We start from the raw sequence: 16,403 nt of genomic DNA on the forward strand, positions 1-16,403 counted from the left end.
CAGGAAAACGTCACTTTATTCATAATAAGAGATGGAACAATCAATGCTCAATCAGGCATAAACATGTAAATATAAACAAAACGTTTAAGATTTAGAGAGACATCCTTGTCAAAAATTAATTCTATTGTGTAAAGAAATAATGAAACAAAAATCAAAATGACTTACGTACACACCTGTGACTAAAGGTATAGATATAATTCATTGTGTAATAAAGATATTCCATTAATTTAATAATTTAACCCACATAATGCATTAAAATCTCTCTCTCTCACACACACTCTCACACACACACACACACACACACACTCAGATCTTTTGCGTGCTAGTTAGTTCAAAGAGCTTCATCCTCTCCAGAACAGTGAGTCCATCCTTAAGACTCTGAAAAGAAAAATAAGAGAGAATGTTTAATTTTTAGAGAGCATCAGTATTTTGTGCCATATTTTGTAGCACAGGTAATCCAACCTTGGATCCGACGGGCTGTGTCAGTGTTGAACCGTCCTTCAGGAAGTCTGGGTTGCTCCTGGATTTCATCAGATCTGCAACACACATTTACAAATTGTGAATGTTTATGCACTCATCTGTTTGCCTTCTCATCAACATGTTTAAGTCTGTTCTTGCAGATTTGCTTACCATAATTTAAACACTGCTGTCGAGCTGGCACCATCCTCGCTTCAGTGAAGTCACTTTGAGTTTTGACTTGTAAATGGCTCAACTCAGAGTCTAGCTCTTTAAAATGCTAAAAACAACAACAACAACAACAACAACAAAAAACGTAAAACAGAAATAGAGTAAAGAAAAATAGAGAAAACACTTTTTTTGTAGTGGCAGTCTACTCTCCATGTAAATTGAAGTTATGGGTAAAAACTTCAAATAAAACAAAATATAACTTTCACAGGTGTGTCATACTCGTACATATATTTGTGTTGCTTGACTACAAAATTACTTAATATTTGCATTGCATAGTATCTTAGAATAGTGTAATATAGCATAATTACCCAAAACTATTAATTTGTTTTAATTAAAAAGCTGTTACCATATTTCCTGCCTGCAGTTCAGACTTAAGTGAGTTGATCTCCTGTTTCAGACACTTAATCTCTGATTCCTTCACTCTGAGGTTTACCTACAGCATAAAGAACGAGACAGAGCACATCTGTTTTTACACATAACAGACTTTATAGCACCTTTGATGGAATATTCTCTAACATAATCTCATCTGAGTAGTAATATAACCCATGAAGGTTTATTGTAAGGAAGCCGATTAAATGTGGTGAACTCAGAGTGCAGATCATTTTAATCTGTGTTAAGTCAACCATCCCCTGCTAATTTTAGTAGTACAAGTCACTGCACGTGTGAAATTTGGGGACTTTGCCATGTGAGAGTGTGTCAAGTTGCACCTCCAACTGATATATGTCTTTCTCCTGAGAAGACTGGGAGTGCTTCACCTCCCCATTCATGCGTGAATGCATCAGGGATAATTCAGCAGTCAAACACTCGTTTAATTCCTTAGAAACAAACAGAGTATGTGAAGTAAGCAGCACAATAGTGACTATGAATATGCATATTTTTTTGTGTGCATGAGCAGTTACCTGGTTGTGAGTGCGAAGCTCCTGGTTCTCTCTTTGTGCTGAACTCAATGCCTCCCTTTCTGTTTCTATAGTCCTTGTCAAATGAGTGTTTTCCAGACATTTCTGAGAATACTGCTCTGACAACACCTCCAGCTCCCTGTGCAACATTTCTAGCTCCTCACTGCAGAAAATGCACCAAGACACATGCACAACTCAGTGGACAGAATAAAATACACTTATCCAAATAATAATGAGTGGATGAGGCATATGGTCATTATATAATTCTGCAGCCCTAAATTGATGTTTGATGGTGTGGCTGACACAGATCCCAGATTATTAATAGACATCACACACGCACTTATATTGTGCACGAAGCTGGCGGGTGTCCACATTGGCTCCATTTTGCAGGGCTTTCTGAGTCTTGTCCATTTCCTCTTTATGAGCTTTCCTCATGGCCTCAATGGCTGAACAACAACAAATATTATTTAAAAATTGTCAGACAGAACTGTCAAGACAGAGAAGCAGAGATGCTAGATCACACTTTGTATTTATAAGTATGCAGAGCACAAACTTACATTTATTAATTTAGCATATGCTTTTATCCATAGATAAATACAAGAGAGTAGTACACATTTAGAAAAAAAAACCCATCGATTTAGCTCTGTAGTTTTCTTATGCAGGTGTTAAAAGGGACAGTTCACCTAAAAATTAAAATAGTCATTTACTCAAACTTACGAAGTTTCAAATCTATTTTAATTAACTTTCTTAAAAGGGAGCACAACAAGAGTTATTTAGCAGAATGTCCAAATCTATTTGAATTAACTTTCTTAAAAGGGAGCACAACAAGAGTTATTTAGCAGAATGTCCAAATCTATTTGAATTAACTTTCTTAAAAGGGAGCACAACAAGAGTTATTTAGCACAATGTCCAAATTGCTTTTTCTTACAATATAAATCAATGCTGACCAGAGCTGTCCTTGTTTCCCTTCCAATTTCACAATATTGCAAAAGAGCAGAGTGAACATTATGAAGGTTTGCAATGAAGGAATAGTAAATGACAGACATTTAATTTTTAGGTTAACTATGCCTTTAATTCTGTTCAGTTTAGTGGATATTTCAATGTAATGTACTTTGTAGGCTAAGCCAACCGTACTTTTGCTGTGCTATGCCAGGGGTGTCCAATCCTGTTACTGGAGTGCCACTATCCTGCAGAGTTTGGCTCCAACTTGCCTCAACACACCTGCCTTAAAGTTTCTAGTATGCCTTGTAAGACCTTTATTAGCTGGTTCAGGTTTGTTTAATTTGGGGTGGGGCTAAATCCTGCAGACAGTGGCCCTCTAGGAGTAGGACCGGATACCCCTGTGTTACGCTATGTGATGTGACTGAATAGGAGCTAATGCTGGGAGGAGCACCTGCAATGGTGGCATTCGTCTCTTCTTGCAGCACCCTTTCTCTTTCCTCGGTCAGCCTTTCCACCTCTCTCTGATGCTGCCTCTGCATCTCTTCAATCACTCGCTGATGGCTGTCCTCCATAATGCTGAAACCATGCTCATATGTGGCCTAAGACACCAAAATATGGAGTAACTTAATTTTAAGTATAATTACATGTTAATCTCATGCTGTAACAAGAAGGCACCTTGATGGTTTCCAGGTCAAGCTGGAAGGCCTTGACATCCTGATTGCTGAGTTCCGCCCTCAAACAAGTGACCTCAGTCTCAAGCTCTCTGATTCGGTCTTGCAGAGTACTCACAGAAACCAGCTCAGTCTTGTCACTCTTGTCTAGTTCTGAAGTTGTTGCAGCTTTTGGCTTTGACAATTTCTGAATATAGTATTCATGGAGACGGCTCATCTCCTCCTCATGGATTTTCTGGAGCTCCTGCAGCTTTTCCTCAAACTCCATCTGCAATCTTTCTGCTTCTTCCGTCCTCAATTGAGCATTGGTCTCAGCTGAAACACGTTCCTGCTCTGCCTTTTCGAACACAATGCGCTCCTCACGCAGCTTCTCTTCGTAGCGCTCCGTCTGTTCCTGGAAAAGAGTCTCCATACTACGACACACGGCACGACACTCACATTCAGCCTGCTCTCTCTGCTTGCGTAGGGCACTTATCTCCTGCTGTAGGGCCAAGCGCAGACGACAAGCCACGTATGCCAAAGTGGCCTGAGACATTGCAGCCTTCAGGACGGCTGCAGGAGGTTCAACAGGAAGGTCAGCCTCTCTATCATCAGACTGTAGCTGTGTTGAGAGGGTGTGCAGTGACTTGGCCTGAGCTCGGAGCTCTACCACCAGACTCTTTCTGCAAGCAAGCTGTATCTCAGAGTCCTCAAGAAGTAGATCAGTCGCTAGTTCGTCCTCCATCTGTTCACTGTAAGGTGCAAGTTCTGGTGGGCTAATGTCAGCAAGTTTGGACCCCTGTTTGGAACCATTTTCCATTTTGTTTCTAGATGAGGAACTGTCAGATACTGGCCAAGGCAACACATAAAAGGGCTTCAATCCCTGTTGCTCCATTGAGGGATGAGTACACAGACTGTGTAGGAGGTATGCCATCTCTGCTCTTATACACAGTCTATGGATCACACTTTCACTCAGTGTATTGTCTAGCACATCTTGCTCGAGAGGGTCCAAGAAGATCTGAGAGTAACTAGGTTCCACAGCCCTATTATGACTGCCTCCTTTAGCCATCCTAAGCACTTGGACATACACCTCTGACAATCTATTAAGCAATTTTGTACTGGGATGCTCAAGTGCAGAGGCAATCCTTTGGACAACCAGTGCCTCCACTGACAACACTCTGCTGGCCATGTCCAAAGCTTGACTTCTCCCAGGAATTCCATCATCATAAAGGGAGACATTAGCTTTGTCCGAAGTTTTGTCTAAATTGGTTCCCTGCAGGCTATGCAAAGCTCCAGTAAAACTCGGCAGAGCATCCACGGAGAGTCGACCTTCTGGATTCTGGAGGGATCTGTGAGAGCACCAAGAATCATTGAGTGCATGTGGTCCAGTGTTGAGTTGTTGTTGTTGCTGTTGAAGATGCACTGTAAGCTCCCAGAGTCGCTCTTCAGTGTCACACAACTTGCGCTCTAGTGCCTGGATCACAGAGATCACTCTGTGTGACTCCTGTCCCTGAGTAGTAGGTTGCGTTTCCAAATCTTTTTTCCCTTTCTGTCCGTGTTCTTGCAGCTCGATCAGTGTCTCACAGAGAACATTAGTTTCAGAAGGATGGATTTGGGCTTCTTTGAGCCTTAATTCCGTCTCCTCTAGACTGCTGCCCAAGACGGCCATCTTAACAAGCACCTCCTGAAGTTCACGTTCCTTCCTGTCCAGCTCTTGCTGTTGCTGCACCAGCTGGGTTTGGAAGCGCTCCTCACTTACTCTCTCACAGTCCAACAGAGCACCTCGCAAACTCTGTATCTCCTCACAAGCTCTTTCATAATCATGCTCCATGTCGTAATAAAGAGTCTCTTCGGTTTGGAGGCGTGCCTGCAGACGACTGACCTCACTGTCAGACTCCTCCAGCTGGTTTTGTAGCTCCTGGCACCTTCGTAGAAGGTCATCAGTAACTTCCCCTGTTGGCTTCTTCTGCAGCTCAGCCTCTTTCTGCCTCAAACGCTCCTCTAGTTCCTTTGATCGCTGTTCCGATTGGTCAAGGCTGTCACTAAAGCTCCTCCTTTCTCGTTCCTGGCTCTCTTGCAGGAGGCGCAGGTGCCTTTGTAGCCGGACCTCCTTTAAGGCTTGCGCTTCTTCGGTTGCTTTTAGACGGCCCGTTACCTCCTCCAACCGTCCATGCAGACTCACCAACACCTCCTTACGCTCCTTCAGAAGAGTTTCTGCCTCTTGAATCCTTAATTCTGCCCTTTGAAGACATTCCTGTCTATCATTAAGCTCAGCTTGTAGACGGGCCTCAGTTTGTCTTAACTCCCTTTCTTGGGTATGATTCCTTTCATGCTCAGCCTTCAACTCTCTGCGCAGGCTCTGAAGCTCCACATCCCACTGCCATTCTGTCTGTGCTGAGGATGAAGAAAAGGTGACTGGCAAAGGAGAAGTGGAGCGATCAACCTGTAATGAGTTGAGAGACTTTGTTTCAGCCATGACAAATGATATGTAATGACACAACCATATTTGCTTGTTACGTTACCTGCTTTTCTTCTTTGGGTTTAGCTTCCAGTAGTTCACCAGGGCTGTCACAGTGGACACGTACTGTCCCTGCATCAACCTCTAAGCTGTCTGGGCTGATTGATTCTGGGGAGGTGCGACTGGACACTGCCATAAGTGATATATCAGCGGACATGATGTTCAAGCTTCGCCCCTGAGATAGTCTTATCTTCTGACGATATTTGTTCTCTGATGCCTCAGAGGCAGAACGTATGATCGGCTCTTCAGGGGTTGATGCAGGTGCAGGAGGCACAGAGTGCTCACTGTTATGATTCCATTGCCTCCCTGACAGATCATTTGACAACTCCTCTTTGTGCTGTTTACAACTTAATTCTGCCCAATCAAAGGTTCTGTAACGCCCCTCTCTACGACGCTCACGGATGCGACTCCTTTGCTCCTCCTCCTGGGGAACTGTATTGTATTGGGAGGAGCCTGTACGAGCATGTGCACCAGTCAATGGCACCTTTTGAGGAATAGAACTGAGGAAAGAAAAGATGTAATAAACTATTATATAGTTATTTAAATTAAAATATCTTTTTATGTGTTTGTGAAACACATTCAAACCTGGATTTTATAGTAGGATTTTTCCTTGTATAGCATTGAAGAAAAAGAAAAACAGCAGAATGAAAAAGTCAATCCCCAAACATGGGATAAAACGGATCTCAAAATAGTGCAATAAATGTTTTAGGGTTTGATACCCATGTACAAAAATTGTAACAACTGGATTAATATATCCTTGAGAATTGGCAGCTAACTATAAAGTTGTTACCATGTGACATCAGGGGCAATGCTGGGACGAATATTTTTCATTACTGCCTGGACCCAGTTCCGTCGTATCCCATAAGTCATTGCACAGAGGGTGAAGACCCCATCCTTTGTCTGTGTGAAAAGAAGGATGAAAAAAATTAAATGAAATAGACACAAACACATAAGCTTAAAGTTTAATATAATATACACTCACATGAATCTGAAATCCATAGTTTCTTTGTACAGGGTAATCTGTAACGTCATAACAAGTAGACAAATTGATCTCACCATCCACATCAGCTGCCTAAGTGACAAAACAGAGAAATACCAGTTAATTTCTCTTAACTGCAAATGGCAATCAGTTATTATGATGATTATTTATAAATCAATTGACCTCTTCTGCTACAGAGTCACGGTAGAATCTCAGAATCTGGTCAGTTAGAACAAACCAATGTTTCTGCCACTAGAGAAGAGAAAACAATTTACACAGTAAAAAACAAAAAACATGATATACATCATATGTGCCCTGAGACACTCAAAACTTCAAAATTACCTTTCCATCTTCTCCCAATCTAGACATCCATCCCTTTTTGAAATTAAGAAGGTCAGGCTGAAAAGAAAAAGAGCATTAGCAATGTCATATAATGATATGCATGGCTAATTATGATTAACTAGATAAATTAGTTGCCACATCCCGTAAGTCATTTGATTAAAATTTATTTACTGGCATAATAAAAATAAACATTACGGTCATTCTGATCTGTATTGGTTGTACTTACTGTGGGTGTGGGATCAAGCTGTCTGCGTTCCAGAGATTTGGAGCGGAAGCTGCATGACGTGAAGGGTCGCGAGTGATCAGGAATGTCATCATTAGGGGAGGAATCCTACTTAGAGCCAAAACAGCAGAGTAACAGAATGAGAAAATAATTCACATTACAGTGTATTACATAAAACTATTAAATGTAATTTTACCTTATTTCAATAATGATCTACATACACTACAGTTCAAAAGTTTGGGGTCAGTAATTTTCTTTTTTATATTTTTATTCAACAAGGATGCATTAAATTCATTAAAAGTCACAGTAAAATCATTTATGATGTTACAGAATATTTATTTTTAATTATTATTTCTATTTAAAGGTGCCCTCGAATGAAAAATTAAATTTATCTTGGCATAGTTGAAAAACAAGAGTTCAGTACATGGAAATGACATACAGTGAGTCTCAAACTCCATTGTTTCCTCCTTCTTATATAAATCTAATTTGTTTAAAAGACCTCTGAAGTACAGGCGAATCTCAACATAACACCGACTGTTACGTAACAGTCGGGGTGTACGCCCCCAATATTTGCATATGCCAGCCCATGTTCCCAATATTATGAAAGGCATTAGACAAGGGCAGGCAGTAACGTGGATCTGCACAGGTGAATCAACAGACTAGGTAAGCAAGCAAGGACAATAGCGAAAATGGCAGATGGAGCAATAATAATTGACATGATCCATGATATCATGATATTTTTAGTGATATTTGTAAATTGTCTTTCTAAATGTTTCGTTAACATGTTGCTAATGTACTGTTAAATGTGGTTAAAGTTACCATCGTTTCTTACTGTATTCACGGAGACAAGAGAGCCATCGCTATTTTCATTTTTAAACACTTGCAGTCTGTATAATGCATAAACACAACTTCATTCTTTCTAAATATCTCTAACAGTGTAGCATTAGCCGTTAGCCATGGAGCACAGCCTCAAATTCATTCAGAATCAAACGTAAACAATATAACAGTATACAATACTCACATAATCCGACGCATGCATGACAAACACTTTGTAAAGATCCATTTGAGGGTTATATTAGCTGTGTGAACTTTGTTTATGCACTGTTCAAGGCAAGCGCGAGCTCTGTGGGCGTGGAGCACGAGAATTAAAGGGCCAGTAGCCCTGAATCGGCTCATTTATAATGATGTCCAAAAATAGGCAGTTAAAAAAATGAATTAAAAAAAATCTATGGGGTATTTTGAGTTGAAACTTCACAGACACATTCAGGGGACACCTTAGACTTATATTACATCTTTTAAAAAAAGTTCTAGGGCACCTTTAAGTATTTCTACTAAATTATTTTCAGGATTCTTTGATAAATATAGTCACAATTTTCCACAAAAATATTAAGCAGTCAGCACAGCTGTTTTCAACTTTGATAATAATGTTTCTTGAGCACCAAATCGGCATATTAAAAACTACTTGGTTCAATTAATCCAGAATGAGTTTTCACCTGAGATGTACTGACAGTTGTCTTATGGTCATTTTGTGCAGTAGAGGAGGAAGTGAAGGTTGAGGGGGGAAGCTCGTTATCCAGAAATGAACCCTCCTGTTGATCAGCTTCCTGAGATCTCCTAGAAACAAACACTCAAACTTACCAAAAGATATTTCAAAACAGTGGATATCAATTTCATATTCAACTTTGAATTGCAACTCTACAAATTCTCAAAAAAAAAAAAAAAAAAAAAAATCAAAATTTCTCAGCCTAATATAGAAAAAAGATTAAGAAGACAAAACAGAGATGGATCGTAATATGCAGTATAGACCAACTGGAATTCAATATGTACATATAATGGTGTCATTAAAGTGGAGATATACATAGAAAATACACAGAACTCTTAAAAAACTGAAATGATCTACAAAACAAAAAAGTGCACAAATTGAACAAATTGCAGACATTTGTTGAGGGAAAAAAAACAAAGCAATGCAGTGCTGCAAAGCGATTTAACATTTAAACACATTGAGAATTGTGGCTTGTTGGGAGTAAAATGGCAAATGGGAAAGCAAGCAGGCCTAGTTTGATTTGACGGATGGAGATGGGATGAGGTCTCCTGAAAGATGAACAGAAAAATGCTTTTGATGGAATGGTAATAAAATGATGAACACAAGAGGGAGCCACAACATTCATGAGCGAAATAAACAGTCTTACCTCTGCCGATTTCCAAACAGCCGGTGAACTTTTCTTCTTGGGCTGGGTGCTTCATGTCTGAGTGTGTGTGTCATGGATGTGTGTGATTTTCTGTCCTCATTGGACTCCAAACTTTTCTCCCGAAAACAACCTACCACATCTTCAGGTTTGGCCCCACATGCCCACTGTGAACTGTGATTGGTTGGTGGAGGAAAGGGGCAGGAGCTAAGGGACTCTAAGGTAGGAAACATACAAGGATGTGAGGCAGCTGAACAAACAGAATCACAGTCACACCTGGAGTCAGTGTGTGCTTGTTCATCTGCAACATGAAGACTTGTCTTCTCCAGAGAGGAATAGCCACTTTCAGTGCCCAGTCGACTCTTAGTACCTGTGAGGACAAATGAAAGCAAACTCAGTCCAGAACTAATCTGTGTTTCCTATTCTTACTTAGCCAATGGACTGACACGAGTTTACGAGGAAAAAAAAAAAAAAACTTGATCAGTAACATATTTGTGTCATGGCAGATAAAAGTGCAATGTGAAAAAGTACAGTTTCATAGTTCACCCAATAATGAAAATCTGGCATAATTTATTCACCCTCATGTCATTCTAAACCTGTATGACTTTCTTCCATGGAACACAAAATGAGAGTTTCTAAAGAATATCATATTCACTCTTTTTGCAGTTACAATGAATAAATACTGGAGCCTTCAAGTTTCAAAAAGGACAGAAAAGTACCATAGAATTATCATGAAAGTGGTCCAAATCACAATGTTGCACTGAACAACTGATTCATTGAAATGATCTATAGCTCAATGAATCAGATGATCAGTGTACCGCTGTACAGGTTTAGGAGGAGTAAATAATGACAGAATTTTAATTTTTGTGCAAACTATTCTAATTTACTAGAAAAATTAACAATAGTTTTAGCTACTACCTACCTTTATTTCTTAAGCCGACAAATTGGTAACCACTAAAACCATAAACAAGTACATCCAATTAATGTCATAAACCCACACACAAAGGCCACTCTGAGGTCGTACCGTCTGTGCCGGAGCAGCTCGAGAGCTGATCGAGTGATGAAGAGAGACAGGAGCCAAGAGTGGTATCGAGTGATGAAGCATTATGAACCTCGACTCCACCACTAAGTGACTCCTCCTCCAGCTCTTTCTCGGAGGAAAGCAACGACACCTGCTCCACCGAGCTCACAACGCTACTTCTTCTGTCTTTTTTGGTGGCCCCTTTAGTACTGCCATTTCTGCTGCTGCCTTTAGTGGCACTGCTAGTACTAGAGCCAGCACTGTCACTGATGGACACTTTACCACCACTATTATTACTAGAAGTGATGCTGCATCGTCTATTAATGCTGCTGGTGAAACTACTTCCAGAAGTGCTCGTTTTTTTAGCACCACCACTGCTGCTGCTGCTGCTAGAGGTTTGGTTTTCTGCTGTCTGCTGAGAGAGAAAGAGAGAGACAGAGAATATAGGTGAGTAAATCAGAGACTGACAGGTTGAACACAAGCGCTCGGCCAGCAAAATCCAATTGGCACGGATGGTGAAGGAAAAGCCTCTCTCTTTCTATATACAACCTGCTTGACAAACAAGCACATATGTCTTTTGCCCTCTGCTCCTATACTGCCAACCCTTTACCCTCCCCAGGGGGATGCTCAATAATCCTGTCTAGATCACTTAAGTTAATTCTTTTAAACTTTTATCTGATGCTTCAAATTACACACGCACACACACACAAAACACAGGAAAAAAGCATTTCTTCTACATGCTGTTAATTGTTGCAGCACAGTGGAATGGCACTTTCACACACTAGATCAATTTGGTCTGCTGTCAGCAGAAAGAATATGCGTAAGGAAGATAGAGAGGGATTAGTAAATCAACTGGACAGAAAGACGGGCACAGCACTTAGAAATGTAATTAAAGAAAAGAATAGAGGTGGAGGAGGGCATTTAAAGGAGCAGTACTCCAAAACAGTATTATTCTATCAACATTACTGTGACCATCTAAAAATAAACCTGTTCCAGGAGCCTTTTTGAAAAGCCTTTTTGCACTTATTGAAGTGTACTAATCTGGTGTAACAAATAATGGTGCAAATGTCTGTACACACTTGTAATGTATAGAGAGTGGACTTCGCTATGCTTAAAGGATTAGTTCACTTTCAAATAAAATTTTCCTGATAATTTACTCACCCCCATGTCATCCAAGATGTCCATGTCTTTCTTTCTTCAGTCAAAAAGAAATTAAGGTTTTTGATTAAAACGTTCAACGTTCCGGGATTTTTCTTCTTATAGTGGACTTCAGTGGACTCCAGATGGTTGAAGGTTAAAATTACAGTTTCAGTGCAGCTTCAAAGGGCTTTAAACTATTAAATTTATGAAACAAACGTGGCGCCAGTTCCGTTTTTTTCCATAAATAGAATAGGGAAGGCGTAGGACATATAGCGTATGCTTTTTGAACAACACGGAACGTGGAAGCACATGCAAGGCGATCATTTGTGTTTATAAAGCATATAAAGTTGTATTTTTTTTTTTCAAAAATGAGCGATCGTTTCTAGATAAGACCCTTATTCCTCGTCTGGTATCGTTTAAAGCCCTTTGAAGCTGCACTGAAACTGTCATTTTGACCTTCAACCGTTTGGAGGCCATTGAAGTCCACTATAAGGAGAATAATCCTGGAATGTTTTCATCAAAAACCTTCATTTCTTTTCGACTGAAGAAAGAAAGACATGAACATCTTGGACGACATGGGGGTGAGTAAATTATCAGGAAACTTTTATTTGAAAGTGGACTAATCCTTTAAAGAGGAAAATATAGTATATATGTATATTTTATAGTACCAGATCAACAGAAAAACTTTTACTGAAGATACCAATTTCCTGCACAGAGCTTGGCAGATCTGCCTTTTAAAATCATGCTATGTATGCATGGAATGAGCTTCAAGGTATTCAGAACATGGAATCTGTATTATCTCTTGATCCGTTTAAAAATATTTTAAAGTCCATTTTTATAGAAAAATGTCAATTATGATTTCTTAAAATGACTCTTTAAGTGTGATTTCAGATATTATGATCAACATATCTAGATATCTAATCCACCTCTAGTTTAAGAATAGGTTAGATATAGAAAACAAAAATAATAATAATAACCAAACTGGAAATTTGTTGACAAATCTGTTGCATCTAAAAACACAGTAAAATAAATTTCACTTTGAAAAAAAACAAAAAAAACAAACAAACTTAAAAATACATGCAGGAATACTACATTGAATGTTTCTGTTCATATTCATATTTTACCAAAGCAAATAACCAGATGGTATATTGAAAAGATATTAGATAGGATACAGGCATTGCCTGTCACAGAACATATTTCCATTAAATATAAACAAGACTCACCTGCGGTGGTTGGGCTGGATCCTTCCCCTTCTTCCTCTGATTTGATTTGGCAGCTTTGGGGTAAACAATCAGATTTTCCTGCCACCTAAATAAAACCAAATACAGTCAAATTCATATACAGGACAGACCCCGAAAAAGGACCCGGAAAATCACACATATATGCAAACTCAAACAAGCATTCAGAGATCTCTTACTTCTGCTTTTTGGACATCACTCTTCTAGACTAAAAACCTCCAGTTGCAAAGAAGCAGAGAATTATGAGCAATAAAACCACAAGCCTGAACAATCCCAAAAGAAACAGTTCTAAAGCTGGTGTTCTCAACACAGAAACACATGCACACACTAATCCGAGACTCCTTGACACCTTCTATTAAACTCTTAAGGGATTAGATCAGCCTGGCTGAGATTTACTGATTTATAACACTTAAGAAGAAACAGAGGGATGAGACAGAAAGAGAGAGATGATTTCAATTAAACTACTGAACAGAGCCGAGATCGTGGCACTTGTCACAAAATAACAAGACACTTAACAGCCTCTTCCGTTCCATTACATCACAACATATGATTGCATACCATAAATGTATATGGCTGCATATATCAAATAGGATAAAAATTAACTAATGACAAAATAGCGGTTACAGTACATGTGGCTAAATTCACACCGCAGGTCACTGAGTGTATTACCTACTGATGCTGAAGCTGTCTGCGTTTTCTGTTCGGATGTAGTAGTCTCTGTCAGTGAAGCACAACCTCAGACAGTTCTGGAAGCCAGTTTGAGATGAAGCGTCAAGAATCTCACAACACTGGATCATATTCACACTTCCTTGAGGCAACGTACCAGGCTAGATAAAAACATTGCACAGAGCAGGAAAGATTTTAAAGTCACCATGAAATCACAATAGACGATTCTTGCTTTTTATGGACTATTGCTGTATTTATTATAAATTATAGAATTTATAATTTTTTTAAAATATGCATGTGCCCTCATAATATTTAATCAACATAACTTCCCCTCCCTCTTGCAGCTACATCACTGATTATGCATTCAGGGCGGGACAACCTGTCACTCACATGAGATCGACCAATAGCAAACCATAACCATCCAATCAATTCCCGATGGACAAAGTCCCGCCCTACATTTTTTTCTAGTTCGAGAAAGCGTTATACTTTGATATAGGTCACAATAGGGAAGAAAAGACTTTCGCTTCTTCAGTTTCATGCTAACTTTAATTTTGGCAGCGGCTATTTTCACAGTGCAAATAGAAATAGATGTCATTTATACTATGTGTAAATAGCAATTAGATGCTATTTCTCTTCTTATTCATGATATATTCATGATATATTTACTTCAGATTTATTGAAAAAAAATGTGAAATGTGAAAAGGGAGAAGAATGAGTTTGGCAAAAGGCAGATTCGAACTTAGCTCATTCACATTAAAAGTATCTACACCACCGCTGCTGTCAGGCCTTGGGCATTTTTTGTCTGACCCAACCAGACATTGGTGGGCAGAGTAAGAGTAAATAGCCTCTGCCAACAAGGCAGGCTATTTTCACTTAGTGTAAATAGACACTCCGTTAATTATTTATTTATTTTTTGTTACATGCAAGTCTTATCTTCTTGTTAGGACTGCGTATTTGCTCGAAGGTGATTTTCATACATGTTGAGCTTTTATTTATACTAATGTGATAAATAGATTTTTACTTCTGGTGATTGCATTTAGTTGTTCATTTGTGAAGATGTAAGAATTTTGTTGGGCACAGAACCTATTTTCTGCAATAATCCAAAAGCCAGTGGAAAAAGCCTATTGGGTTTTCATTGAGGAAACCAGGGTGATGCTAACTTCCATGTTTTACATAATCACCCCAGACACTTTAATTAAAGATAATGCAAAATTACATTATAACATATGATAATGTCAAAAATTAACATTTCTGGTCTGGTATCAGTGATGGAGTTTTTGTAAGCTTGAGATAGTGGGATACATAAGATAAAAAGTTTGGAAACACTGCATAAAGAACAGATTAAACCTCACCATCTCATTCAGAGAGTAGCGTAGAAGCCCATGCTCGTAAAGCACAAAATATCTCCTCTGCCATTTCTATAACAGAGATGTCAAAGGAAGATCAAGGCTACCCTTACAACATGGTAACATATAAAAGACCTGTATCTGATGGAAATAATCTCTAGTACTGCCAGTGCCATCATCACCCGTTTCCTGTGGCCAGAACTGCTGAAGTCAGTGTCCTCAGGGGCCAAGAGGAGCCACCCCACCTGAACAGGCTTAATCTGGGACAGAGAGAGAGATTGACTCATTCTATTCTTTAAATAAATAAAATAAAAAGGATAGTTTCATTTCTCCAGCATTTTAAAACGTTAAGAAAGTATATCACCTCACCTGATACAGATCTGCTTCGCCGAGTTTGTGCGAATCCACTGTTTTAAAGCAGTTTTGACACTTACTTTTATTAAAGATGTTGGCCTGAAAGCGATGACACCGATTCTCGCGTGCAGAAAACATCGTGTTTTTTAGATTAGAAAAATTACAACAACAACAACAAAATAATAATAATTTAAAGTGATGACGGTGGTTATGTAATTTTATATATTTAAAAAATAGGCTAAGTACTATGGGTTCGCGATGTCTTCATATATTAATTGTGTCCGACGTGTCGTTCATGTGTTTTATCTTCCTTCCCAACGAGCAAAAGGCCTTTCATTCACTTTACTGACAATTTGTGGAGTCTAAGAGGGATATCCGAGGGATCCACTGATGTAAACGCAATATAAACATTTGGTGGAGAGTTCAGCTCTTCTAGAAACGTTTTGATCCACAGAACTTACATTATCAGGTCAAACAAACCACAAACAGTGGTTGTTTACAATGTCGCGCCCTAGCTGTACTAGCTTGCGCTTTCTTCAATGGTGATTCATCCCAGTGATTCGATTCTTTTGACTTCGTTCACCAGAAACACTCATTTACATTCATTCACTGACCATTTCTGCAGATTGTAAAAACTCTAATTCAAAATTCTGTTGATACCGAAAAGTTAAAGAAACACATACATTTTTTATGTAAAAAATAATAGGCCATTGTATACTTATATGTGTCATTTTTTTTTTTTTTTTTGCTTGAACTTCCTATGGGGGTTCAAACCAGATTTGGGGCAGGTTTTTGTTTTTAAACTTTATTTTTTTTTTTAGCCTACTGTGTAAAATGCTGCTACATTGTGCACATTACTTCATTACATTTTATATTTAATTCAGTGAATGACATCCAGCTATCGTTTTCAAATTAAAAGTTTTATTTTGAGGAAAATACCCTGAATTGTTTTCAATTCATTCTAGTCAACAGAGGTGTAAAGAGTATCTGAAAACCATACTTGAGTAAAAGTACTGATACCTTACATCGAAAATGACTCCACTACACGTTACAAGTAACCAATTACAATACGACTTGAGTAAAAGTCTTGTATCTGATTTTAAGTATTTTACTCATGCTGAATGAAGGCTCAGAGATGCACTGGTCCTGAGAGACATGCCAGTGAAAATAACAAAACAATTGATTTGTAAGATGAGAAATCAAGTTTATTTTCTA

General features: G+C 38.9%; 1 protein-coding gene across 4 annotated transcripts; it reads right to left on the reverse strand.

The window, feature by feature from the left end:
• On the reverse strand, window positions 1-15,787 carry LOC125279397 (myosin phosphatase Rho-interacting protein). 4 transcript variants are annotated; one of them, XM_048209069.1, is made up of 24 exons: window positions 15,435-15,786; window positions 15,204-15,308; window positions 14,999-15,094; window positions 14,841-14,906; window positions 13,492-13,649; window positions 12,808-12,892; window positions 10,448-10,859; window positions 9,700-9,793; window positions 8,731-8,851; window positions 7,241-7,345; window positions 7,015-7,071; window positions 6,856-6,924; window positions 6,676-6,765; window positions 6,484-6,593; window positions 5,698-6,193; window positions 3,201-5,618; window positions 2,977-3,124; window positions 1,924-2,029; window positions 1,587-1,746; window positions 1,395-1,502; window positions 1,034-1,120; window positions 631-736; window positions 463-536; window positions 1-378 (listed from the first exon to the last, which is right to left on the reverse strand). In XM_048209069.1, exons 3-24 carry the CDS (start codon window positions 15,011-15,013, stop codon window positions 307-309), a joined length of 5,157 nt encoding a protein of 1,718 aa, XP_048065026.1. In that variant the 5' UTR covers window positions 15,014-15,094; window positions 15,204-15,308; window positions 15,435-15,786; the 3' UTR covers window positions 1-306. The 4 variants fall into 4 exon arrangements, with proteins under 4 accessions (XP_048065026.1, XP_048065007.1, XP_048064998.1 ...); XM_048209050.1 differs by having other exon boundaries at window positions 10,448-10,856; window positions 15,204-15,787; XM_048209041.1 differs by having other exon boundaries at window positions 15,204-15,787.
• Between the last annotated feature and the right edge of the window lie 616 nt (window positions 15,788-16,403).

The sequence above is a fragment of the Megalobrama amblycephala genome, linkage group LG1 (genome assembly GCF_018812025.1).
Source record: "Megalobrama amblycephala isolate DHTTF-2021 linkage group LG1, ASM1881202v1, whole genome shotgun sequence".
Classification (NCBI taxonomy): Eukaryota; Metazoa; Chordata; class Actinopteri; order Cypriniformes; family Xenocyprididae; genus Megalobrama; species Megalobrama amblycephala.

What these genes read in the sequence shown, in the direction of transcription:
- LOC125279397 (XM_048209041.1), bottom strand. Translation starts at nt 15,326, where the DNA reads ATGTTTTCTGCACGCGAGAATCGGTGTCATCGCTTTCAGGCCAACATC. An exon ending in GAGCTGCTCCGGCACAGACG is followed by an intron (nt 9,794 to 10,447) that starts GTACGACCTCAG and finishes TTGTCCTCACAG; the next exon opens with GTACTAAGAGTCGACTGGGC. An exon ending in AACCCAAAGAAGAAAAGCAG is followed by an intron (nt 5,619 to 5,697) that starts GTAACGTAACAA and finishes AACTCATTACAG; the next exon opens with GTTGATCGCTCCACTTCTCC.